Genomic DNA, 27684 nt, shown 5'->3' with positions numbered 1-27684 from the left:
AATAAGCTCATGCTGTTTATCTTCAGTTATTTACAAATCAGTACCTACTATCCATTATCACCTACTATATAATGGTTGTGTAGTCAAAGTAAGCTTCTGTCACCCCCCCGTGTGATTTTTATTGCACTACAAACGTCTTAAAGTACGTTTAAAAAGAACAAAGAAGAGAAAGTGAATATATCAAAAATACAATACTATTTCCTTGAAAGTAAATGCTGCTTTTAATTTAGGTTTGTGCTCTCTAAGTGCATCTTGTGTTTCTGTTGAAATCGCTTTGCTTACCTCTCCCTCTCCCTTGGAGGCGAAGTAGTTCTTCTCAGGTACATCCACCAGTTTAATGAGGTTGCATGGCAGCGGAGCCCCAACGTGGCCTGTTGGTCAGTACAAGAAGAAACATTAGAAACACAACAACTCGATTTCCTTCCTCACTTTCCACTGTTGAACAAAAAGGAGGACTACAAATTGATAAAATGCTCAACACTGAGCATCAATTCTATGTGAGGAGGAAAAGTGGTTTAATTAACGATATTTTTACTAACTAATTAAATCTAAAGGAAAACTAGTCGTCATCATTTGGGACAGCGTTACAGATATCTGTGAATTATCAGAAGTGAACAGCAGGTGGTGATGCTTGACTGTATTATGAAGCTCTGTCTCACACTGTCTCACAATAGGTTGACACTTAGAGCACATTTGTTTGCTTCAGACCTTCGTTTATGCAATACAATCAATTCAAAAAATATGTGGCCATAAACACAGGGAAAGCTTTTACTTTTCAAAAAGGAGGTTTTGAGTTGATTACTTTAACATAATGTAATAATAATAATAATAATAATAATAATAATAATATCAGCCTATTTTTCTGTGCTTCATGTTCAGTTCTTTAGCTGTAATAACATTTTAAATTTAGTATAATTTAGATTTATTTTAGTAGTTTTTAACATCATTTTAAATAATATTAGTCTTTAATTTTTTCTTTGACTTTTGTGTTACCCTTTATGTTTGTTAGCAAACCCACCCACCGATCCAGACGCGCACCCCTGCATAACACCTGCCCATGGCTTCATGCATTCATGCACATGTTCTTTTTTTCTGCCTTCTTTTTCTATTGTTAACTTGTCACTTTTGTTGTTTTTACAGTCTTCTTGTTGTTCTGCATTTGTGTTGCACTGTTAAAAGGGAACAGTGTATATATTTTTTTATATGTATGAAAAACTTTCCAATCACTTTTGAACTAGGAAAGGAAAATGAGTAATTAAAATGAAAATCAGCACTTTGTTTCGCTTCAACTGTCTCTTAACTGCGTGCAGCAAATATATTTCTCTCTCAGAGAAAGCTCCACATTATACTGACTTAGACAGCCAATCAGAACAGAGTTTCACGCATATATGAATGCATAGAGGTTACTTGGAAATTACCTGCAATGCCTGGCTGCTGAAAATAACACAGCCACAATACACCCAATCTGGAGGGTAAAAACGGGTCTTTATAGCAGATATTGGTCTTTTATTTGAGCTTGTTGTTGTTGGAAATCACCTAAACTTGCAGTGTTAACTATTGCAATATGACCTAACAGCTATTTCCTTCCTGTCTTGCTCACAATTCCAGACTTGTTTTTTTTTCTAACAGTACTCTCCTTAGTCGTTTCTTCCTCAGCCTGCCACACACTCTCAGCCTATGCTTTTTTTCCACCTGGGTGCAAAACAGATACTCCTTGAGGGTCTATGCCATCACATCAGCTCAAAACTGCATGCTCACTCACAAAGTTTTAAGCTTTTTAACAGTGCCAAGTAGTTGTGAAAGACTTGTAATTAGGGATCTATTTAGGTTTATGGTTGTTGGTCATTCCTTAAAATCATAACCCATTTTTAACACTTTAAAACCTTTGAACTGAGTCACGTAAACAGGTTCAGTGCTTCAAAGACAGATAAGGATACATCTGTCTTGTGATCTGTCTTCTACATGCTTGCACAATCACTGTCGCCTACCTTGGGTCCAGTCTCCAGGTGTGGTGAAGGTGCAGCCAGCTGTGCACTCTGTCTGGCCATATGCCTCATACACCTGCACGCAGAAACATGTGATGTTGAAGCAAATGTAGATGTTAGCTTGTGAATCAAAATCTGTAAAATTACTGACAGCAAAAAACTTGACAGTTGTAAAGTTATGGTTAGGGTTAAGGGTTTAGACCTATTCTCATATCACAGGGGCTTGTTAGAGAAATAAGGGCACACTTAATGGGTCTGACCTGACATCCTAGAGCTGCTCTGAGAAATCCCAGGACAGTGGGTGAGGTAGGAGCTGCTCCTGTTATAATCATCCTCAGCCTTCCTCCCAAGCTAGCCTGCAGAAACACATTGTAAATACAGAAGGCTCATTATTTTCTGTTTTAAAAATAAACCACAAAGCTTCACGGCACCAGTCCGGATGTTGTCACATTCTGACCTTCACACATGACGTGCGAACAATGCAAGGACAAGAATTCGGGACATTGTGCAAAGTTAGCCTTACTCACATGTGCCACTTCGGACTTTTTACTTTTAAATTCACAGGAGTGTTACTTACACACCTCAATAAACTGAGATTAAATCACTAGTGACCTGGTAGGACAAAGACTGTTTCATTGAGTGCATGGCTAATAAAATGCAAACACAATCTCACCAACACAGTCCTGAAGAAGCAGATTAGTTCAGATTTTAAGAGATTTTAATCAAGGATGGTTAAAATAAGTAGTAACAATAAGGGGAATGACTGACATTCAAGGTAAGTTGCATAACTAGCACAAATACCAAGAGGCTTAAACGCAACAATGAAGTACGTCTGGATGTAAACGTCCTTCCCTGCTACTTGTCCTGTTAACCTACTTGTTTATGATAGTTATGCAACTGTTTTTGTTTCTCTTTAAAAACACACAGGAACATATGTATAAATGTAACTTTGATATCAAAATGGATCATAATTCATTTTTTCACAACCACGCGTAGCATATATAATATGATGTAGCATGGCTATAAGAACAGCTGTAGAGTCTGTCCATAGTAGCGCAGGGCTTAGGTGCTGGAAACACCGTTTACCTGAATCTTACTGAAGAAGATTTTGTCCCAGACGCTGTCACTGCGAATGATCCCGCTGCTGACTTCAGCACCTTTTCTCTTGGCAGCAAAGTTGAGCAACCAACGCTTTAACGGGGTGTTTGCCTGGCTGAAAATCTGGTAACAAAGCGAAAACACACATTTCTTAGTTGACGACAGCCCTGTCTCAGCTGATATAGCGGTTAAAACATGTCCAGCTATTTATGTAGATAATTAGCAAAATTATCTGCTAGCAAGAAATACCAACAAATAGCCACCATTCACATTATTACCCCCTAATGGCTCTCTTTGAAATTTAGAGGTTCTAGGGTTGAGCAGACTTGATTTAATGGTATATGCTGGAGAGTTAGAGCAAACTACATTCACATTTAAACTGTAACATTTGCCAGTTTAGGTGCTTGTTTTCCTGTTACAGGACCAAACATCTTTTGTAATTCTAAGTGGAATGGACCGGTTGCTTCAGTCAGAACTAACAACAGCTTCAAACAAAAGCAGTCTTGGTATCTGTTCATCTCACCTTGTCATACATGCGATTGAGCAGTCGAGGCACCACGGGGAAAATGGTTGGCCGCAGGGCCTTCATGTCATCTGGGAGGAGACGGATGTCGCCCTGATAGAACCCAATCCGTCCTCCGTGACAGTACACCACAGACTGCAGACAGACATATATAACACAACTGAGCAATGAACACTCCTAACTTTCTGATATCATTGCAGACAAAATACCAGCACTGAAAGTGGAGCCTTTAATCATGAAATATTAAAAATAAAGTCACATTACTACCAATAAATAATGTTGGCAAACACTCATAAGGGAGGTTTCTATAACATTTAATACCTCATTCACCTAACTGTAATACAGATGATAAGGGAAGCATCACTAATGAGTAAATTCTGATAAAAAAAAAAAAAAAAAATACTGGCCCTTGAGGGGCACCCGCGTGAAATACTGGCTGCACCAGTCATCATACTTGTCGGAAGGCTTGTTTTTCCCACAGTCGCAACTCATTTAATGTCATTTAGCAAAAAGAGGAACTTCATAGCTTGCACGTTTATTTCGGTAGTGTTTTTACATTGTCATGCACATGATCTTGCTCTCATTATGTCAGAACCTATGCTCAAACAAAGGTCTACACACGTTGTATGATAAATATAATGTAGTAAAGACTTTAGTCGTGGAAGACTTTCATTTAGCTGCGTAAAAACACCAGTACAGGGTATAAAAAAATGCAAAATGGCTCCAAGGCATGTTCAGGCAACACCTCTGCAGAGATCTTATCAGATAAATGTGTCTGAAGTATTAATGAAAAAGTAGTTGATTGGGGGGAAAAATAGCACCCATGACTCACTTATGATTAGTCAGTGCTTACACAGCATCTTACAGTTATAGTTGGTCCAAGTGGAGTTTTATCTTTTTTTCTGGCAGCTGTTCAAGGTGAGTGAAATAGAAGAGAGTGTCACGTGTGATGTCATCGTTCCAGTAACTATGAGTCCAGACTGGACGAGGCGTGGAGACATGATGGACAGCCTTGTTTTGTTTTGTTTCAAGTGGCTTTAAACAACCCGACTTGATTTATTTTTATGTAACACTACAATCTGTATTAGTGCAGGTATGACTCCTTTGTGTTACCTCTAATAATTATAGTTAGCAGCAGAGAAAGTGACTCATTATGCAGTGAGGATTTACTTTTGGGTTCCAGAACTGCGTCCCATAGAAATACACAAAGTGTTTGAAAGAGAATTACTAAATGCTCAAGTTCATTTCGCAGTTCTTGTTCTCATGCGGCTACACCACCGCATGCTTCTTTCTAGATCATATGCAGATTGTGACACTTCCACAAACTGACTATCAACTCAGCGCGCCTCTTTTTGTTGTCAAACTGAAAAAAAAAGGGCACCACAAGTGTCTGCTTTCCGGTTTCTAACACCATCTAAGGACATGCAAAACACGGGGACCGCCTTGTGTTCTCTCTTTGACTGAGACTTCGCCAGCATCAGATATAGAGCTGTGTGTTTGTGTTTGTCTGCGACTGTTGAACTTGAGCTCTATTTTGTGATCTGGTGTATTTGCTCTCTGGGAAGATTAGGTGGTTTCCTGTGTCTGAGTCTCACGCTGTCTACAAATGTGCTGCTAGCAGCAGCTTACCAGACAGGTTCAACCTGATGCAGCCTAACCGCTCACACCCATGTGCAACACAAAAATGATCTAAGTTGAATCTACACATTTATTGCCCAACTTAATTTAGATTTGATCACCTTTTAATATTTGCTGTTAGGCTTGAAGATGAATCCAGAGTTACTAATGAGCAGCAGCAAAAGCACACACTCAGAGCTTCTTAGTAAAGGGCCACAAGTTACTGCCACTTTACCTCACTGAGGTCTACACTGTAACTGCTCTCTTCGCTGTCAGCTTTTAGTTAAGGCCTGAAATAACATCTGGCTTGTAACTGAAAGAGATGGCATAGAGAGCATAAAGGAAGCTATAGAGCTTCTTGTAAGTAACATGTAAATAAACACCTAATTTAAAAAACACTCCTCATTTCTTGGCAGGAACATGCCCAGGGTTTCTTGTGGGAGATGTGCCTATGAAAAGCAAACCTCTAGACAGAGAAAGCATCCCAGTGGAAGGATGGGCAGAAAGGTAACTGTACAAAGACTGTGACTAAAAATGAAAATGAAACTCTGTTTTTTCCACAGGCAGGAGACAGTGGGCTCTTTGTAAAGCTTACTGCAATACCCTACAGTGGTTGCCAGTCCTAATATTCCACAGAAACGTATTTTGAAAGTCTGCTCAGCTGCAGGGCAAAGGAGAAATACTATCAGTGACCTGCAGGCTGCAGGGAACCGCTGCTTTTATAGTAAATCATGTGCATGCAGATGTTGTCTTTGAGTAACCTAACCTGATTACTGATTATCAAAGCTTTTACAAATATTAATGAAGATTGTCATCTGTGTGTGTGTGTGTGTGTGTGTGTGTGTGTGTGTGTGTGTGTGTGTGTGTGTGTGTGTGTGTGTGTGTGTGTGTGTGTTTCACTGGGCTAGGAAATGATGTAACGTGCCTTCACTTCCCATAAAGTCCAGGAATGCCAATTTTTTTTGTAGAGATGGAAAGCAAAACTGATGACAGGGAAGGAAAAGTTGGGGTGGTTTCTTTCTCCCTTTTTTACAATCCTACAGTAATTAGTGCCCACCTTCAGTGTCATACTTCTTACAGGAAGTTCCTTCCTCCTCCCCCACAAACATCCTTCAGCTCATTACTATCCCATTAGTGTGATTGCAGATGACAGTTCGGCACATTTACCTCAATAAGTCTCTCAAACATGTGAGCCAGTGGCAGGAAGGAAATGAGGCAGTCATCTTGGTTGGGGAAAATTACTTTCTGCAGGACACACAAGAGACACAGTCAAATGAGTTAAAGATGCTATTTTGACACAGAAACTTGGATTTTCAAGAATTTGTGTGGACGAGAAAATGAACACATTGCAACCAGGCTAATGAATCACTGAGCAAAAGACCATAAACGACTGGGGGATAGGTGTGAAAACATTTCCTGAGCATAGGTTCAGAGAGGAGAGGGTGACTTACATCTGTTACTTTAAGGAAGCCTGAGAAATCAGCTACCACGTTTCCATGGGTGAGCATGACTCCTTTTGGGTTTCCTGTTTGAACAGAAGGAAAAAAACTTATAATGAAATTGCCCAACAGATTCCACAACACATTTCCTCACTAGGAGCACACAGTCATCCAAGTGAACACCAAAGGAATTCGGCTTGGAAAGAAAGACCTGGTTCAGCAGAATTTTATTTATAACTTGGAAGCCAGAAACGAGTCGTGTTAACGCAGCACCTTATACATTAGGTTATTAAACAGAATCCAGTATTATGAATATTGCAAAAACACATGCCAGTCTGCACAAACCATGCAAACTGCATGGTTTATTTCTAAAGCATATAGAAATAATTACATCACAGTTTCAACCTCAACTTCTCCTATTTTTTTCCTCCTCTCTTGGCATTTCCTAATAAGCACTGAAAAAACAGTACTCTCTGTTACTGTAATGCCCTCTTAATCTTATTCTCATTCCCAGTCCTTCCTTCACAATTTTAAAGAGTGGTTATTAGAAACTAAGGTTCCTCTTTCTGAGATGTCAGCTGACTCAAACAGCTGTAAGCAATCTTGTACGCTCAGTATAGACTAGATGTCGCAACAGCGCGGGAGGGAATTCTCAAGAAACGGAGAGTGATGTGAGGAAAACGAATCCTCTGCTGGAGTGCCTGCATGTGTTTGTCATTAACGCCAGCAGGAGGCAGGATTTTCAACAGACCGTGGATGTGGGAGCTGCAATTTGCAATCTGACACTAGTGGGTCCTCACATGACCCTGTTTTTGTTCCCTCCTACTGTTGGTTTAAGTGGTCGATGGTGCTGTGGGGTGAAGCTTCTGAAAACGGAGCATTGTGGCCTAAGCCATGACATTTATGTAATGAAGGAGGTTGGGGAGGGGAATGGGTTAATGATTCTTTCACTACTGGATTATTGTGCTGCAATGAAGAACCTGGGTTTACAGTAAATGATACAGTTCAAAGTAAAGTAAATAGAAATTGCACAACACGAGTTACAATAAACTGCACTGTGGACTGACTTTAATAACTTACCAGCATCATGTCTCCTGTACACCTTTCTCTTTAAGGCTTTGAAAACATCACTGCTTTGAATAATTTTAGCGCTTTAAGTGTTTAAACAATACTATGTGAAAGCATCTAAAGTTAGTTAGTTTAGGCATTTTGAAAGGCCAACACTGTTTTATTTTTATATTTATTATTCGTGTGGCTTATAAGCAGCACCGAGCACTGTGAGTGCTTTTAATGTAAGCATTCTTGTCACACTCCTCATATTCACCACAGGCAGTGGCACATGCTTTGCACTCAGAAAGCTCTTAGAAAACACAAGACTTGTGGTTTATGTGATAAACCTCCCTGCCGTGCAATAAGTCCAAATAGATGAACCTTATTTGTTTGTTTGTTTTTTAACAGGAAAGGTTTGAAAAAGCGCTACCTGTGACCTGCTGCTGCTTCTGGAGTCACTGGCCAACACAGTTTGATGAGAATACAAATCCTATGTGCTTCTTACTTAATAATGGAGTATTTTTATATCACAAACTGCAAATGTGACACATATGATATTTCTATAACATCAGAAACATTTACTACCTGTGGTTCCACTGGTGAAACACACAATAGACAAGTCAGCTGGGGATGGTGGCTGTGAAGAAAAAAAACAACAACATAACACTGTCAGATGACATGCAGGTTGTCATGAGATCAACTTCTAGCAGCTTCCTCAACAGCAAGCTGAACCAATGCATGTGAGTCTAGAAAACAAACATTTCCATATGTTAATCCTTTTTTGTTTGGGTGGGGGGCTTTTTTTTTGCCTTTGTGCACCTGGTAATTGCCCTCAGGGTGGATTTGTAGCCAGGCACCCAGCCCTTTACGGCATCTGTTTTGCATGCTCAACCCAGTTGTGCCCTCACTCTCTCTAATTTTGAACAAAAGGCAAAAACTAGCTTGACTGGTCAATACCTGTTAGCCAGAGGGCTGGTGCTTGCGTGTCAGTGTTCAAATTTTTACCTGTCAACACTAAGTAGATGAAAAACTGTCAGAGCTGTTATGATACATACACAGATACATCCAACAAAAATAGGTTGCTGCCTTCTTGTGTTCATATGTGAACATAACCCATTATTAGACAAATCACCCGACAGACTTAAGTGCAGTTAATCCAAAGGAGATCATGCGATATTTTGTACTAAAAACAGGCATGAACTTCACTTGTAATCAAAATAAGACATCCTGCAACCATTTTAGCCTCCGTTTTGTGTAATTTACATAAATGGAGATGCTTGAGCAATGCAGAAGGTGATTTAAAATAATTCACGTTGTTTGGAAGTTCTTTTTTTTTTTTTAAGCAGTTCCTGATCACTGCAGGTTTTTAGTCAGCTTTGGCAGAGGCTGGTGAGCTGCCATCTTTGTTGTTTTGATTGGGAAAAGTGTTAATTTGGCATAATGTTTGTACATTTAAGAATACTGGCTAACGATGACTTCGATAAAAATATTCACCATGCTCACCAAGGCCTTGGGAAGTGAACTGGACTGATACGGCCATAGCACGCAATCATCATGTGATGCTCGCCAAGCTTTACAAAAGTTGAAGGAGCTTGGAAAGAAAAGCGTCTGGACTTCTTTAAGTTGCTTGAAGACGTTTCACCTCTCATCCGAGAAGCTTCTTCAGTTCTAAGGTCAAATGGTGGAGAGTCCCAGATTTAAGCCCTGTGGGAGTATCACCCCAAAAGGGACAATGGACCCCCTAATGATCCTCTACCTAATCACATGAGCCAAGGTGTGAAAACGGGTGTAGGTCACAATCAGCCAAGGTTTCGGATGAACTCACTATGTAACCTAGTCCCACCCTATCATGTGAGTTCCTGAGGTCAGAAGGCCCAGGATGTGAGTGGGCGTTAAGGCGTCTGGAAAGGGATCTCAAAACTGGATTATAGATGGCAGACAGTTGGTGTCGTAAACCACCGCCTCTGATGGCCTTTAGATGCAGATGGACCGCCGAATCTTGTCCCGTCGAGGTGGCTTTATAGGCACAACATAGAAGATCCACCTCAACGTGACCTTTGTCCTGTATCTAAAGGACAAAGGTCAAAGGTTTGAGGACACCAATGTTCACATTTTGGACAGAGAAGATAGATGGTTTCAAAGAGGAGTGAAAGAAGCCATCTATGTCCACTGTGAACAACCACCTTTAAACACAGAGGGGGGACACTCTCATTGGGCTTAAATCTGGGACTCTCCACCATTTGACCTTAGAACTGAAGAAGCTTCTCAGATGAGAGGTGAAACGTCTTCAAGCAACTTACAGAGGTTTTTACAGAAGGTGCTTTTCTTTCCAAGCCCCTTAGACAATGATGACCTGGATGACTGAGAACCTTCACAGACACAAGCTTTACCAAACCAAACTCAGAATTTGACCCATTTTGGTCCACAAACTTTACTAGCATGCCTAAAACCAGTTGTTTTGAAACTATTTTAGAAGTTTTGAAATAGTTACTTACTATAGGCTTTCTGTAGTGATCTCGACCCAGGGCCTGTAAAGAAACAATGTGAAAGCAACTTTAAATCACTGTATAATGCTCTTAAACATTATAGCTTTATTGTGATATCCTATGATATGGACTAATGTCTTCTGAGTTCTGTTGAGGACTTTTCTAAATCCAGGTTGCTACACTGTAAAAGAGCCTGCAGCGGTTACCACAATTAGGCTATAAGCCCCAATCATTTGCAGCTGTGCATGGCTGAAAAGAAGGAAGTAATAATCAATGTGGGTCATACTGGTATCAAGTTATTTAAATATATAGAGCCCCCCTCCCGCAAAGGAGGGGGGCTCTGTATGCATGTGAACAACAGCTGGTGTACCAACACAGTGATAATAGACCGTCACTGTTCACCGGACATTGAATATCTGACTGTTAAATGCAGGCCCATCTACCTACCTAGGGAGTTCACCGTTGTCATAATAACAGCTGTTTACATACCACCAGATGCTAATGCTAACTCGGCGATCGCACTCCTGCATACAAACATCAATAATAAACAGAGCACCTACCCTGACGCTGTACATATCGTAGCAGGGGACTTCAATCACGCAGACTTAAAAAGAGCAATCCCCAAATTCCACCAGCACGTCAAGTGTGCCACTAGGGGTGACAAGATTCTGGACAAAGTTTATTCCAACATCAAAATGGGCTACAGGGCCAGACCTTTGCCACATCTGGGTCAGTCTGACCACTTGTCACTGTTTCTAATCCCTGCATATGCCCCCCTCAAGAAAACTGCTCTTACCATCACAAAGAATATTACCATATGGCCAGAGGGTGCCTCTCAGCAGCTGCAGGACTGTTTTGACAGGACTAACTGGGATATCTTTGAACATCAGGACTTGGAAATGTTCACAGACAGTGTCCTCTGCTATATAAAACACTGCATAGACACTGTTACAGCAGTCAAACGGATCCGGGCTTATCCCAACCAAAAGCCCTGGATGACCCGGGAGGTCAGGCAGCTGCTGAAGGAGAGGAACATTGCGTTCAGGTCTGGCAACAGGGATTACTACACCACAGCCCGATCCAACCTGAAGAGAGGCATCAGAGAGGCAAAGGGGGACTATAGGAGGAGGATTGAGGACCATCTGAAGAGTAATACCAGCCGGCAGGTGTGGCAAGGCATCCAGCACCTAACCAACTATAAGATCAATCTCGGAGCTGTGGACGGTGACCTGGAGCTGGCAGAGGAGCTGAATATCTTCTTCGCCCGCTTTGAGACCAGGGTACCAGAGGTATTGGAGCCACAGCAGCAACACGCCACCCATAGCAGCACCACCCTCACCCTGGAAGAGCACGAGGTGAGGCGCATGCTGCAGGCTGTTAACCCGAGGAAGGCGGCGGGTCCTGATGGTGTGCCAGGTCGAATATTGAGGGATTGTGCAGAACAGCTGGCTGGGATCTTCACCAGGATCTTCAACAAATCCCTCGCACAGGCGACTGTCCCACTCTGCCTGAAGTCCTCCACCATAGTCCCCTTGCCTAAGAAGCCCCACATCACCGGCCTGAATGACTACAGACCGGTGGCACTCACCCCAGTGGTAATGAAATGCTTTGAGAAGCTGGTCCGCAGACACATCACAGCAGCCCTGCCCCGCAGCCTGGATCCACACCAGTTTGCCTACAGAGCAAACCGGTCCACGGAAGACGCTGTAGCCACAGCACTCCATGCTGCATTAACTCACCTGGAAGAGCATGGTAGCTATGTGCGGATGCTCTTCGTGGATTACTGCTCAGCTTTTAACACCATCCTTCCACACAAACTGGTGGCCAAGCTACAAGACCTGGGGCTTCCATACAGCACCTGCATGTGGATCAATAGCTTCCTCTCGGGCCGTAGACAGAGAGTCAGAGTTGGCCATCACACATCCTCAGCCCTGAGTCTCAGCACTGGCTCACCCCAGGGCTGTGTGCTCAGTCCACTGCTCTACTCTCTCTACACACACGACTGCACTCCTCGCCACCACAGCAACATCTTTGTGAAATTTGCAGATGACACCACAGTGGTGGGGCTCATTTCCAAGGGAGACGAGTCTACGTACAGAGACGAGGTGGAGCAGCTGACGTCATGGTGTAAGGCCAATAACCTCCTCCTCAACACTTCAAAAACCAAAGAACTCATAATAGATTTCAGAAGGAAAAAGGCAGAGATCCAACCACTATTCATAAATGGGGACTGTGTAGAAAGGGTGGAAAGCTTCCGCTTCCTGGGAGTCAATATAGAGGAGAACCTTTCCTGGAGTGTGAACACCTCCGAGCTGCTGAAAAAGGCCCAACAGAGACTGTACTTCCTGAGAATTCTCAGGAGGAATAACATCACACAGAAACTGCTGGTGTCCTTCTACAGAGCCACCATTGAGAGTGTTCTAACTTACTGCATATGTATTTGGTACACTAGCTGCACAGGGGCTCAGAGGAAAGCACTCCAAGGGATCATTAACACCGCCCAAAAGATCACTGGCTGCCCTCTCCCCACACTGGAAGTTCTACACAATGCCCACTGTTTTAAAAAGGCCCAAAACATCATAAAAGGCACCTCACACCCTGGCCACTCCCTGTTCGAACTGTTGCCCTCAGGCAGACGGTACAGGGCAATCAGAGCAAGGACTAATAGACTCAAACACAGCTGTTATCCAACTGCAATAACACATCTGAATACTATAAAAAAATGTCCATCACGCCACTCTTGTGTTAATCTATGCACGGCCTGAAGCATGTGTGTGGGAATGTATGTGAATGTTTTACTGTTACATCTTATTAGTATTTTAAGTATTCTATCTATTTTATTTATTGAATTTTATTGTTTAATTTATATTTTGATATTGCTAGGGATGATGCAATGATCGGGGACCATTCTTCATTTCGTTGTTCTCGTGACAATGACAATAAAGTTTCTGAACTGAACTGAACATATATATATATATATATATATATATATATATATATATATATATATATATATATATATATATATATATTAGGGGTGCAACAATATTCGTATCGATATTGAACCGTTCGATACAGTGCTTTCGGTTCGGTACGCATATGTATCGAACAATACAAAATTTGTAATTTATTTTATCAACTTTCCTTCTGACGATGCTGTCTGTGTTGAGCGCTCAGTGAATCTGCGTTCGACTACTCCGCCTAGGGTCGACAGTGCAGCCTAGGCGGAGTAGTCGAACGCAGATTCACTGAGCGCTCAACACAGACAGCATCATCAGAAGGAAGAGCGCAGGGCAAGCTAGCGAGACAGAAGTTAAGCTCTCCTTGCAACATGGACCTCCCCCACCCTCATTCAGATCTGGCGTTTGGAATTATTTTGGTTTTCATGTGACGTATGACCCTGAAGGTAAGCGAGTCATGGACTAAAGTAAAACAGTATGTTGGATGTGCCATGCAATGCTCAATTACATGGGTGGGAACTAGTGTGTTAGCGCAGTTAGCTCGTTAACGTGTTGGCCGTCTAGCCCCATGCACGGGGCGATCGGCGGTAGCTCGTTAACGGAGATTTGCCGTGTTGTGGCGTTAAGGTCATTTCAACGAGATTAACCTGAAAGCACTAGTGGGAACACAACGAATATGACTGCACATTTACGCCGACATCATCCTAGTGCAAAGACAAGTGGAAGCAGAAAAAAAAACAAGCAAGCATGCTACTAACTTTAGCCGAGTCATTTAGACAGCCGTTTAATATGCTGCTGAGAATATAGCCCAGAAGAAGCGGATAGTATAGCTTTTATTTTGGAAAGAGACATTTCTCTGTAATAAACTCTCTTTTCCAAAGATGAGTGATTCCTCAATCAGATACAGGGCTCGCAATATAGCTAGCCCGACGTCCTGGGGCTAGCGATTTTTTTCAGTCGGGCTACCAAAATCCATCTCTGCCCTGCCCGTCGGGCTATTGTAGGAAGGAAAAATATGTCAATGCTTTTGCATTCTTTCAGAAATGTAGCTGGGTAATTATGTCATTGGCATCGGTGAGCCACTGTCAATATGTGACATATTGAAATCGCGTTTGAATTTGCGCTTGTTTTTTTTGCTTTCACTTTGCAATCGCGCGAACTGTGTATAGAGAGCGACAGCACTGATCTGTGAGTGATGATAATTTGTGCACCAATTCCTCTGACATCGTCTTATTAATCGTTAGCTTACTGTGCAAACATGACAAGTGAAATCTCCCGCAGCTTAAACATGTGAGAGGTTGATCGCGCAGAGAATCGCTGAGCTTATGTGAGTGCGTGTGTAAAAGCAGCAGGATATATATTTGACTACGATGACCTGGATGACTGAGAACCTTCACAGACAGATATATATTTTAGTTCTGCTGAGCCAAATAAGACAGGTCAGGGTGAAGAAGTGACAGCCAAAGAAAAGCTTACCACAAAACGGAGAAGTTATGACAAATCAGACTATAAGGCAAAAAGAAAGTGCAGCTTTATGGTTTCATGGACAAAAGAATTTCTGTGGCTGCAATATGACGAGCTAAATAACCAGGGCTGCACACAAGTGGTCCGCAGGTGCGCATTCGCTGTCAAAATAAAAAACACGCACAAGGGTTAGGGTTAAATTTAAAAACTGTACTTTTGAGTTAAAATATATATTTATAATTTTAATAAATGACAAATTAAAAAGGCATGAACATTTTTTTTGTATCGAAAAAATATCGAACCGTGACACCAAAGTATCGAACCGAACCGAACCGTGAATTTTGTGTATCGTTGCACCCCTAATATATATATATATATATATATATATATATATATATATATATAATAGATTAGCACTCCTCAGTCTAAATACTTGACATACATATGGTGTGCCGTGTCACAGGCATACCAGAGTCCCACATGTCTTACCTCCACTTCTTTAATGGCCTGCACATGGACACCGCAGCCCTTGCCTTGCTCCACGAGGTCAGAGTCAAAGGCGTCCATCAGGATGACTCTTCGCAGGCCGGGGGTCTCCTTCCGCTCCACATTCTCTAAAAGCACCCGAGCTTTGTCCATTTTGTCACAGATGACTGTGGAGATGTCAGCTGAAATGAAACAAGCACACAAGAGCACACGCTCCCTTGTGTGAACATCATCAAAGTAAGAAATAAAAAGGAACACAAACAAATGTGGAGTTGGAAATCAGTTGGAATTTGGTCACATCTTGAATTTAGAAGGGTTCAAAGTAAAAATAATCCCGTTAATCGATTTTAGAGCTATCATTTGGGTTGCTGTAAAATCTTGAATACATATGTTATTTTTAAAGTTATGATGATTTTACTGTTCCAATATATTCTTTTCTTTTTTCAAGCACTAGCTTTTACACCACATGAAATTCCTATCATCTGTTCCTTTGCAACAGAATTACTTATTGTTACAATTACCAAATGTTTTAATGACACATTAGCTTAAATCCAGGAAGTAGCACTTTGTATGAATGTGACAAAGATGCAGTCAGCCACCAGTGAGGGGAGCTCTACGGCTCACACTGATACGAGTTCCTGTTTAAAAAATCCACACACACATGTTCTAATATGTCTCACAATGCCCCACAATTATTAGCCTGCAGACTGACAGCTGTTAAATTTACATTTCCTACTCAAAGCTTGTGAAGTCATTACAGTCTTTGTCATGTTTGTGTTCTTACCAGTGTTTATGATGAACCTTATAGCATCTTGGCCGAGCGTGTCATAAAGGGGAACCACCACCATCGAATATGTGTAGCAAGCCAGCTCTGAGATGATCCACTACAGTCAAACAGAACAAAAATACAAATAAATGAATACAATCTGAGGTCGGACTTTATCCTGCACTTGAAAACCTCAATAACTTTAAGTTCATATACTTAAAATTAGGGCTACACGCAGATTAGACAAAGATTGAGCAAAAAGAGTGCCAGTTACCTCGGGTCTGTTCTGAGCGAACACCCCTATGAACTGATTCGGATTGGGCTGGCATCCCTGGTGCAGAAGGCCTGAGCCCAGATGCTCTGCCCGGGCTGTCACCTATTTAATTGAAGAAAAAAAAAGTGAGAACTGATTGGACCAAGTGGAACAAAACCATACAAATCCTGAGCTAATCTTCCAAGTGAAAAAAAACTTTGCTCAGCTTCTGGTAGTATTGTGCAATTTAGCTAAATAAACTGACCTCTAATTTTGGAAAAAAGGGAAACCCAACCTTGTGTTAGTCATCTTTCTTTAGTTCGAGAGAGTTAAGAAACACACTTTGATTTTAAAGCAATATTCTGCTGTGTATACTGATGATTCACATTCTACAAATTACCATGATTGTGAAAGACATCACAGTAAATGGGGATTAATACAGCTGTGGAAACTTACATAATAACACACTTGATTTCGTGTTTCAGCAAAGGTTCAGTGACTTTCCAAGAGAGTGCCAGTGTCTTGTGCTCACAGATTTGTTGGAACCTGAAACTGCTTTACTGGATGATGGGAAGTTTTCAGTTATTCTGCTTTTAATAACTATTTCCACATGTCTCGCCAACTGTGCTGCAATCACTGGCATATCCAAGACACACACACACACACACACACACACACACACATAGAAGCGCAGAAGGCGGTGGAAGTGTAATTATTATATACAAACCAGTGCTCATACATGGCCCTGAAGATGCAGCTGAAATCAGCCAGTATAATACAAGTGACCAAGACTTTGTAGTTAATATATTCCCTTTTTTCCCCAGTCAGTTGGTTGATTTTATATTTATAAGAAATAATATCATACCCTTGTATAGCTATCTTAATCTATGTTGGTCCACAGTCATCGCTGAGTCATGACATAAGTGATTATATCTCCTGCTCTTGGAACTAACACACGGGATGGGAGACTGAAATTTTATAATATACAGGACTGGCTGTGGAAAAACGTCTCTACTGCTTACATAAACATGGAATAAATAGAGGAATGTAATTTTTTTTTATTGTTTATGAAAGAAATTAATGAGCAGGATAAAAACTGATTAACTGGTAACCTTGTATCTAAATTTACTGGCAAAAAAACAAAGATCCAAAACACAACTCCCAGCCGTATTCTTCTTTGTTACTGTCATGACTAAGTGGGACAAAAATAGTTTAGTTATTTAATTTTTCATATATATAAGTTAAAGCTGTGTATCCGTTATCAAGCAGTCAGAGTATAAGAAGTCAATAAAGGGACGTGCTGCTTTTGAAGTGGTGAGCTATTTCACATCGGTGGCCAATCACACCTTACATCCCTGCCAATGATGTACTCTGCATTTCAGGTCTTCCGAATATAATCATACTTGTATTTTTAGATTGTTTCTGTGTGTCTACATTAAGTATGTGAATTGAAACCTCACCTCCAGGGACAAAGTCTTTAGCTGTGTTGAAGAGTAATATTCTTATTCAGCAACTTATACGAACAACAATAGCACCTCTGCAAAGTAGCTTGCAGCTTTCGTGTGTGCTGTGCAGATTTTGCAGGATGGAAGGTGAACAGCAGTTATAGAGTCAGTCTGCTCTAGCAGGATAGCATCAATCATTTCTCTTAACGTCTTAGCCAACTTAGGGTGGCAGACATGATAGTGATCTGATCTGAAAAATGCCAGTTAACATCAGACAAAGTAAGTCATAGTGTGGGATCTATTCTTGGACTTAAAGCAGTACTTGCCTATAGCACATATAAAGTAGAAGTGTTGTTTAGCCCAGTCAATATCTATATATAGCAAGGTTTGCAGACTGCAGTTATTTAGTAGCGCTCTTGATGGTACCAAATTTGGTTTTAAGGCAGAGTGGGTGCTGCAGAGTCTCTGCAGTGTAAATGCTGCAAACGTCATCTGACTGTAGTCTTACACTGGCACATGACAGACTAGTCTGCACAGTTTATACTGTAGTCAATCAACTGCCATTACAAAGACTGTAATGATTATGTTTGGCATCAGAAGTGTGAGGTGCAGAAAATCATGCTTGAGCAGCTATAATGTATAAAATAGTTCCTATAAATGTTGCTTTATCAGAAGTCTGGAAGCATTTTGTAGCATAAGGATTTGGTACTTTTCCCCTTTGAGGGGTCACCCTGTTTTATTCTCCTCTCAGCTGTTGTTGTTACAGGGAAAAAACATGTCCCCTGAATGGCACGAACCTCCTTATAGGACATCCATTTGTAAGGTTGGTTGGGGAGTCGTGAGCCTAAGCAAGGTCCATCACCTGTTGGACGCAGAAAGGAGACAAACAAATGATTAACTTATGTGACTGGACATAAACATCATTAAGGTTTTTAAATCTAATAGTAATTTAAACACCTCAGGCTCACACCAAGGTGAAAATAACCCTTTCTAATGCAGAAATAATTTCGAGCACAGGCATTCTGTAGACATAGATATATACATGAAAACTTGATGATTTTTAAGTTTTGTTTTTTGCTTTTTTTCTCTTGTTATTTCAGTTACATTTGCATGTTCAAAATAAAATCGATCTAATTCTCTAATCTCTGAAATAGTTGTGAAATACCCAGACTGCTTGACTATCACTGCCTTAGACAAACTGACTAAAACAATTCATTTCTACTTCAGACCAACTGATGTCATTTTCTTGTGGCTGTACGATCTGGCCAATTATCGAAGAGCCCACTCTGACAAGTGTGGGGCAGGTGTGGTTTGAGCAATATCTCTGCATTGTGAGTCACTCAATTATGTGTCTTAAACTTGCTGGCCATGAGCCCTGACACTGTTACCGTTAGCAACGCTAGCCATCGCCTTGGCAACCACAGGATTCATTTTATCTCCAGTAGCAGAGAAACACTATGATTGGAGGTTTTACAATCAGACAACTGCACTGTCACACTGTGCTGTCTGTATCACACTTCTGTGTGTTTGCGTGTGTGGGAAATTTTTACTGCAAGTCTGGCAGCTTAAACACGGTTTGAGTTCAGATCAGATAACTGTATTTCCATTCTTACATTTATAGCCTGCTTTATGTTGTACTGTAGTATGCTACAGATGTTTATTTCATCAGGGTCTCTGGAAAGCTAAAACCCCAAACCAGGTTTTGTATATTGGGCAAATGGAAATCTAATATTGTAATAAGATTAGATCATTTAAAATTATGTTGTAATCAATGTGAAAACAGTGCCAAAACAAAACATCTATTTCATTGTGAGAGCTGTAAGAGCTCCTTGCTCTGCTTTGAGGTTTTAAATTTTCATTAACGTTTTACAGTCACGGCTCGTGTTTAGTTTTATTATTTTTTTGTTTAAAGTAACACAATACTAACAACACATAAATAGGGAGATTTTTGGGCAGTGTGAAAATCTGAGATTATGACAGCCTATGTTATACACTGTAAAATGTATATGGACATATTCTTCATAGTCTTTTTAAAGAGTCTTCGGGTGATTGAAAGACAGGATTAGTAAATACAAGTACAGACAGAAAGGGATGAATGACACTAATATGGCTACATGTCAGTTTTACAAGTGGTATTTAGTGAGATTACATGTTTTGACCTCTTCTATCATCTGCATTACTTGTTATTAAACCTGTGGTTTATAAAATGTACATGAGAACATGAATGAAAAAAAGAGGTATGACTCTTTATGAGAAAAGCTGAGCAACTCTAGAGGAACAGAGGCTACATTGAAGTCTGAAGCACTTTGAGTGGTCATTAAGATTGGCCTTTATGTAAAGGCCAATCTGCAAGTGCCAGTCCAGTAACGTGGAAAGTTGGCATGCTCCAGCTCTCTCCAGCTTTGTGTATAAATGTTTCCACTTCACATCCTACCCACCAGATATATGCAGTCCTCTCTGGAAAACCTCATACATGGTCTTGGCGTCATCATGGTAATGAGTCAGCAGCTTGGAGGGGTCACCCATCATAGACCTGCGACCCCCATCTTCGTGCTGATGCACAGAGAAAGAGCGACAGACAAAGAAAACAGTGCAACACCATCAGTCATTTCTATGGCTTTTTCTTCCCTCTAAATTCTGAGGGTATAAGATCTAATTTTTCTCCCTTGTAAAAACACTGTCAAATAGATACCCGAGCGTGGAGGAGTTTAGGAAGAAATTTGTCTAACTTTTCCTCTAAGAGATAATCCATCTCTTTTGTCAGCTAACAAATGCCTATAAAAATATGTGAGCTGCTAAGCTTCCTCTGTGTTTAGACTGCAGACACATTCTGGATGACTAGAGCTCATTCCCATAAAGAAAACAATAGTAGATGCAAATTCCACTTTGTAAATGAGTCATTTAGCCTGAAAGGACTGAACAGATTAGGCAGCCAGGACTCAAGACACACTGTACACTACATGCTTGTACTGTGGCTTGTGTCACGTATAGGTATATATATATATATGTATATGAAAAAAGAGAAAACAAGCCTCTCGAGGTTTCACATTACACTACAACATGATGCTGCAGGGTAAGGCTGGTATTCGGAGGCCTGTGGTGCAAAGTATGGGTGAAAAACCTAGTGTTTGGTTTCACTGGTATGGTGGTTAGTTTAAACCAGTAAAAGGGTTTAAACTAAGGGCACAATTTCCCCTTAGCGCTTCAGTATTAACTAAAAGTCAAGTAGAAGTAGAATTTGTTGGTTGCTCTGTCTTTTAGCTCTCTATTTCCCAAATACAGGAAGTTGCGTAGTGTATGCTTGTGAAGGACTGTGTTTCAATCAAAACAATAAAAACCACACATCTGCTAAAAGCTACAGTACGAGAGTTTTTGGCATATTATGGAAACTGTTACAGTAACAAGGCATGAAAGGCTACTTTCGATGTTTGATTTTGCTTACATTTGTACTACTGTGGTTTCCATTACTGCCTGTTATTAGAAAAGAAGAGGAGGAGATCAGAAGGCCATCTGTCGTAACGAGCTTCAGATGCTTAGAATAACCTGACAGGTATAAGCTAGGGCAAAGAAAACTAAAATACTAGCCTTTATTGTTAGACACAAAGCCTAGTGTCGTCACTGGCTGCTAACAATTGAAGGTGACCTACATGAGTGCATTAAAACAAAACAAAAGAAAATCCACAGAGAGTACTGATCGACCCCATTTTACTGTGAAGGACTAGACTAACATGAAAAATATCTACTACTTGTGCCTGAATGTCCAAACATGTCTATGTTACTGAAAGCATTTGGGAATGCAAAACTTAACGCTTTTATGGACCTGTGAATATCTCACCGGCACTTCCTCAGACTGGTGCAGAAGGCTGCAGGGGGGTTTGATGGGACGGGGTCTGGTGGCTAACCAGTACGCCAGCACAGCTGTCAGAGCGCCGATGCCCACAAGCGTGGAGGTCGGCAGGGAGCGGAAGAACTGACCGAGCTCGTCCATCTCCGGTATCCTCAGGCCACTCATCATCTCCTGGGCCTGCATCTTCTCCATCAGGGTGGAACTCAGCTCTGAAGAAGGGACAAGGCAGTCTTTTACTAATGATTTCTTACAACGCCTTTCAAACCATTATTCATTTTTCTTAAACACAACTTGCTAAGGAGGAGGGTAAATCAATATTTTACTCAATGTTTGGTGGGATCGATTCCCCTGGAATCAAAAGTAATTTAAATCTATTTAGCTGAAATTATGATGTATACTTACCTACAAATCCTTGCTGGTCAATACATTAAGTAATAATTAAAGAAAAATAAGTATGAAGAAATAATTATATTGTAAGTAGTAGCGTAATAGTGTGTAACTTCTGGTATTTCACAGGAAAGGTATAATTATACTGTAACTTTAAGTAGTGTTTCACTTCCTGGAAGCATTTGCAGTTAAATATAATTACATGAAATTTTAGGTAAAACACAATGAGATTGCCTGTAATCCTAGAGGAATCATATATTATTATATGAGCCATATAATAAAGTGCTACTGATTGTTTTGTTTATATGACAAATCAGATTTGACAGGTGTATTGCTTTCAGATAATCACATTTTTGGGCACTAATCCTTGTTACTTGCCTGAAAAAGGCAAACAATACACTAACATGACCTCATATTTCTGTCTCAAGTCTCTTTCTTCTGCATCCTCATATTGATGTCCGCAGTTAACGCTGCTTATAGATAAACCGCCACTGACTGCAGTATCTACTTGTTACATATACAAATATGTGCAAGCCTACTCTTTAGTTTTTTTTAAACCAAGGGATGGCACTTATGCTTTTTTTTTTTCATTGCATGTGAGGAAAACCCACATGTGCACTTTCCACACAGAATGTCTGTGCTTCAAGGAAAAAAGGAAGAAGGGTTAAAGCAGACAAAACCACTGTCTGGTAGCTGTTAGTAGTCTGCAGCAATAAGCATAAAAATTAAAGAGGTGTAAAATACTTAATCTTTCACTTCCACAGTCAAGCTGTGAAGCTAAATCTGAATTTTCTTTTAAAAAAATTGGTTTGTTTCTTCTTCTTATTCGTCTTCTCCATGTCTCTATGGTCTTTTTTAGAACATTAAAAGTATACTCTCGGGCTTAATGTGAGGTCAAATGCCAGTTTGTTAACGAATCTCTATATAATATCTATTCAGTTACCTAAAACCAAACAGGAGTATTTATTTTTCAGATTAAATCAAGGTCTTGTGAATCACAGCTTCTCAAACACGCGTGAAACTATACAAATTTTTATTGAGTGCTAGTTCTAGACTTTTTCATATTTCACATAACAGTTCACATTTCATGCCACTGAAAAGAAAGCCTTGCTCAGGATGTGATCATGTAAGCTCTTTAACAACTTCACATGTGAACCAGCTTCCTAAGATGAAGACTGAGACATTTAAAACACAACTAGAAAATTAATCCCTCCCACTAATTTCTCAGACTTGTTTCCAACACTTTATGACAGGTTTTTGTGGCTATACGTGGGCATATTTGACCTCGCTACTCCTTCACCGAAGCGAAATGACCTGAAACACTTAATTTATACTCAAAAGCTGGTGTTTGAGGGGTCTCACCCCCACATTTCTCATTTTTACTGTAAAAGAAGGCCAGGAGAGATTATCTATACTGATGACTAGAAAGGACAGCGGTTAAACCGTAGTGGAATAGTTGCACAGTCATACACACACACACACACACACACATATCAAGAAATACATAATTTATCCAAGGGGGCGGCTGGCTGTAGTGCTGAGTGGGGAGGGGGTTTCCTTCCCTCCCCTAGGACATGAGTCAGAGACAGCACCATCTGATCTAATGAACTGTCGGGGCAGTGCTACAATTAACAGCCAATCAGACACTTCCTGTCTCGTCTCACCGTCTGTCTGTCTGTCTCTCACTCTCATGCATGTCTCTCTCCCGACATGCATGCACAGACACAAACACCAACAGACAATGAAGCTGGTAAGTATAAATACATCAGGTCCACTTAGTGTTTGCATAATGCACATTTCCATTGGGTTACTAAATTCCCATCAAAGAGATATCATCTATAGGTGTTGCACCCGATGAGTCACGCTGGCTGCAATCATTTCAAAAGGCTGATGACGGAAAACAAAACTAACAGTCAAAATTTCAAAAGTAACACCTAATACCCGTTGTGAGTCTCCTCAACTGACAGTGTGTAAGTGTAAAATAGTCTTCAGCTGCTTAAAGCTTGATTAGCCTGGAAGATGGAGAAACAGGTGCTGCGTGTGTTAACGTAAAGAAACATGTGCACTGCTTCCTGCACTCATAAGTTTCTCTTACGAAGCTTAAATTCAAAATACACTTCATCCAGGGTCATGCATGCAGCTGTATTGCTACTCAAAGTTTAAATGATATACTTTACTGTCACAAAGTCATCACAAACTCGACCTTTTTAGTCTTGCTATATATGAATACATGCTCACAGATATTATTACAACCCCGTGACCACACTTTCACCCTACAGTATCATTTTTCAGTTGATACAACCGCAAAAACACACCGACACCCTGATGCTAACGGCAGTCAGTTGCTACAGTCATTTGTAAAGCCCCACTGACATATGACAACACGTTAAGATACAGTAAGCTGGTACTCATCACTTCCTCTGCTTTAATTCAGGCCTGTTGCGCAATGTCTTCATCTCTTCTGACACTGCCATCCCATTTTTATTTTTTATTTTTTTGGCTAGAGTCCTCTAAATTGAGTCCAGTTTCTGCTCACACAGAAACTATCACCTGTAAGTGAGAAACCGCAGCATCCCTCTCGTGTCTGAAAACAGTACCGGCCCTGTAATAACGCAGTTGTCCGTAGTTCTCTTTTTTCTGCCGCACTTCTCAGATATTTTCTCTCTTTCTGTTGGCCTTTTTTAAAATCTGAAATGTTCCAGTAATAATGAGGGGGAAATTAAAGCAGCTCAACTACCGGGAAAAGTTTAGCACAATAAGTAAAAGCTGCCACTTCATAATGGCTCTAAATCACACTGCACTGATTGCTCGCATTTGTGTGGATACTAAAGCAGTTAGATTGTCAGAGCTAATTCTATAATTAAATGTCCAGAGCCACTGAGCTGCCTGTTGTGTGCAGCTGGATTCAGTAAGACTGGATCTTAGTGAAGACGGTAAAAGTTGATTGAAAAATCAAGACAGACAGAAGATTTTAAAAGTTAAAAATCATTAGATATGGAGGTAAAATTATAAAACAAATACTTACATGTCAAAAAGAAAGAAGGTTTTTCTTTATGTTTGGGTAAAGATTAACCATTAGGGGAATATATTTTGGGAAATACTCTTATTTATCTTCTTCCTAAGAACTACATGTGCACACTGACACCATTCATATCTGTTAAGCATTACTCTGAGCTTCACTGGGGGGTGGGAAACAGACAGAAAAATGTAACTTATGTCTGCCAGCACCTCTAAATCACAAAGTACAGAGCCAAACATTTCATTATGAAACAGTCTGATTTCTTTCTTCTGTAATTTAAATGAAGGCTGGAAGTTTCAAGCTGGTCCAAATCTGGTTGAAATTTAATGAATGTTAAACAACATCTGGGGGACTGAGATGTGTCTGTTGTGTCTTGTTGACAGATTTTGAAACCAAAGTCCAGAAGACCTCCGTAAACATTTATAGACCGCCAAGGCAGTAATTAGATCAAACTGCGGCTGTATCACGAATGAATTGTTTTGTGTCCTGTGACTAATGTGGCTTGGCTGCAGCGAAGAGTCGCAGTGGATTGGTGGAGTGGCGTTTCCAAAGAGAGGCAGCGGAGGGGGAACAGCATTCGACCTGCTCTAAATATAGACAGACTTCATAACCCACTGACACCACTGTGCAGCTAGCTGGAATAAAGGAGGCAGAAAAGAGAGAGTGGCTGGTTATAAAAGCATCACTGTGCAGATGTCGTCTTCTTCGGTCTCAGCTAACTGCAGGTTTCCCCAACTTTTTAAACAGTATATTTGCATAATGACTGAAACTAGCACCAGTGATGAATAATGGGCTGTGAGTTGAGTTTCTTGATCATTAATATGCAAATTGCCATGACCACTGATAAGCAATCACAGCCTTGTAAGATGGCGAAAGAAATACCCTTAGGCCTACTCTGCGATTCAGAGATGGTCTTTTCCCTTTTCATGTAAAAGCCCTCCTTGATTCCCTGCTCAAACCGGCGTTCCTCCCTGTCCAGGATGTGTACATCCTCATCATTGAAAGAGGGGTCACTGGCCTGTAGGTGTAGCCTGAGACTGAAGTAGTCACTTGGAAGAGCGAAGAAACACTTCTCCCACTACAAAATGCTACGTCCAGATGAACAGAATCAACTTTTTGGGATCAGTGATGCAGAAATACAGACGCACAGATACGCGCCGTCTCAATCTGGAGACAATAAAGAAGACTAGACAGAACTGGGAACACTGAGGGTGGGTGAATATCACTAAAAATATGACTTCATAAATCTAAAATTAACATTCTTTATCAGATTTCATTTTACTCTTCTACACATCAGATCTAAAAAGACTTACGATGAGGAAAAGTCTCGAGTTACAGGCTAGTTGAAGCTTAAAGAGGTGCAGTTCCATGTTAGTCCACTTAAACTAGAAGGCGCTTAAAGATTATCAAGGTTATTTTGTCTGGTGCAGGTTTAAAAATACTGTTAATAGCAAGATGAGTCAAGCAAGGATTTGAAAACAAGGGGGGTAGGCTACATCTGCAAATAATCCACATCTGCTTATCATTTACGGACACCCACTGTTGGCATCTGTTTACTGAGGCCACTCATGCAGACTTTAAGCAAAGCAATGAATGCTTTAGTACACACATGTTATCATGCCACGTCATCTTGTCCTCAAATAGCTCGACAGTTGCAGGTGACTCACAACCTGCCGGATATCTAATTGGCCTCAAGCAAAGATGCAAACATTTAATTGGCCATTGTTATTTCTTGCTTTATTATATGCTGCTCTCTTCTGTATATTCCTGTTTAACTGCCAATGAAAAAAAGTTCCAGTTTTCTCACAATATGAAAGAGACAATAAAAACAAAGTATAGCAGGACATCTTTAAAGCTGAAAACTGTCCTAAAAAAACTTTATTTGTAAGTTTTCATGACAATATCGGATAATTTAAAGTGATACCAGACTACAGAGCAACAGAAAAGGTTTGAGAGGCAGCAAGCGGTCTAACAAGTCCTTATACAACAAACTTGGGCAGCCAGTCATTCAGGAGGCTCCTTCAGTACATGCTGTCTTCTTCAGTTTTTATCCAGATAACAAGCAGCATCCTTCACTCCAGGTGAATTATTGGTACACTTTTCCAAATGGTGGAAGAGAAGCACTCTTCTGACAGCTACGAGGTCCAGAAGCATTTAATCTTAGTAGCAAAATTACATTTTAAAATAATTTTCCGTAGTTAAGATCAGGCTGTGCACTTTGGTTTGCATGATACTTTTATATAAAGGGTCAAGTCTTCGCTATAGGATGTCCTGTGGTAACCTCAATGAAACACCACCAAAGCACCTGCTCCCTACACACTTACACACATATAGACACACAAATAAACACATCCCCATACAAGCCATTAAGTTCCTCCCCGCTGCCTCCTACAAAGAGTGTTGCTTCAGCTGTCGTGACAGGAGAACAGCAGGTCAGCAGAGACCCCATCAGCAACAGCAGTGACCTTCAGCATCAGCATATGAACTCAAAGGCCTCTCTGTTTAATTTGTACAATGGCAAACACATTGCACCCTCAAAAACCCAAGGAAGTAAATGCAACTCTGTTGCATTTACAGCTCAGGCTGCTTGACAAGCATTGTCATTTGAATCTTACAGTTAGCAGGTTGCAAAAACCTTCATTCTCCTGAGCCACTGCAAGGGAAGTCTGTGGACAGATGTCTGCAATAAAATAGTGATAAGGGTTTATTGCAACTGAGATGCTGTAAAGCTATGGCTGAGCTTCCAACAGTCGTGGAGATAGCGTAGCTGTTTCTGAGTTTTATAATCGGGTAATACTGTATAACAAAAAGCTGAGCAAAGTGTCCCACTGCTGTAAATGGTTGCAGAGCTTATGATAT

General features: G+C 40.6%; 1 protein-coding gene across 1 annotated transcript in view; it reads right to left on the bottom strand.

Moving 5' to 3' along the window:
• acsl6 (acyl-CoA synthetase long chain family member 6) overlaps positions 1 to 27684 on the bottom strand; it is a 38036-nt gene that overhangs the window by 5111 nt on the left and 5241 nt on the right. Inside the window, exons 2-16 of the mRNA XM_080866116.1 lie at positions 21408 to 21628; positions 20011 to 20125; positions 18370 to 18434; positions 16149 to 16250; positions 15893 to 15992; positions 15112 to 15290; positions 10208 to 10240; positions 8298 to 8349; positions 6675 to 6748; positions 6391 to 6468; positions 3607 to 3741; positions 3072 to 3206; positions 2246 to 2341; positions 1989 to 2061; positions 283 to 371 (exon numbers count right to left, since the gene is read on the bottom strand). Of these exons, the coding sequence (XP_080722242.1) occupies positions 283 to 371; positions 1989 to 2061; positions 2246 to 2341; positions 3072 to 3206; positions 3607 to 3741; positions 6391 to 6468; positions 6675 to 6748; positions 8298 to 8349; positions 10208 to 10240; positions 15112 to 15290; positions 15893 to 15992; positions 16149 to 16250; positions 18370 to 18434; positions 20011 to 20125; positions 21408 to 21628 (1547 nt within the window). The remainder of the gene's footprint in view (positions 1 to 282; positions 372 to 1988; positions 2062 to 2245; positions 2342 to 3071; positions 3207 to 3606; positions 3742 to 6390; positions 6469 to 6674; positions 6749 to 8297; positions 8350 to 10207; positions 10241 to 15111; positions 15291 to 15892; positions 15993 to 16148; positions 16251 to 18369; positions 18435 to 20010; positions 20126 to 21407; positions 21629 to 27684) is intronic.

This window comes from Rhamphochromis sp. 'chilingali' (assembly GCF_963969265.1).
Source record: "Rhamphochromis sp. 'chilingali' genome assembly, chromosome: 19".
Classification (NCBI taxonomy): Eukaryota; Metazoa; Chordata; class Actinopteri; order Cichliformes; family Cichlidae; genus Rhamphochromis; species Rhamphochromis sp. 'chilingali'.
The sequence above is the reverse complement of the archived record's forward strand: the minus strand, read 5'-3'. Positions and strand labels throughout refer to the sequence as shown.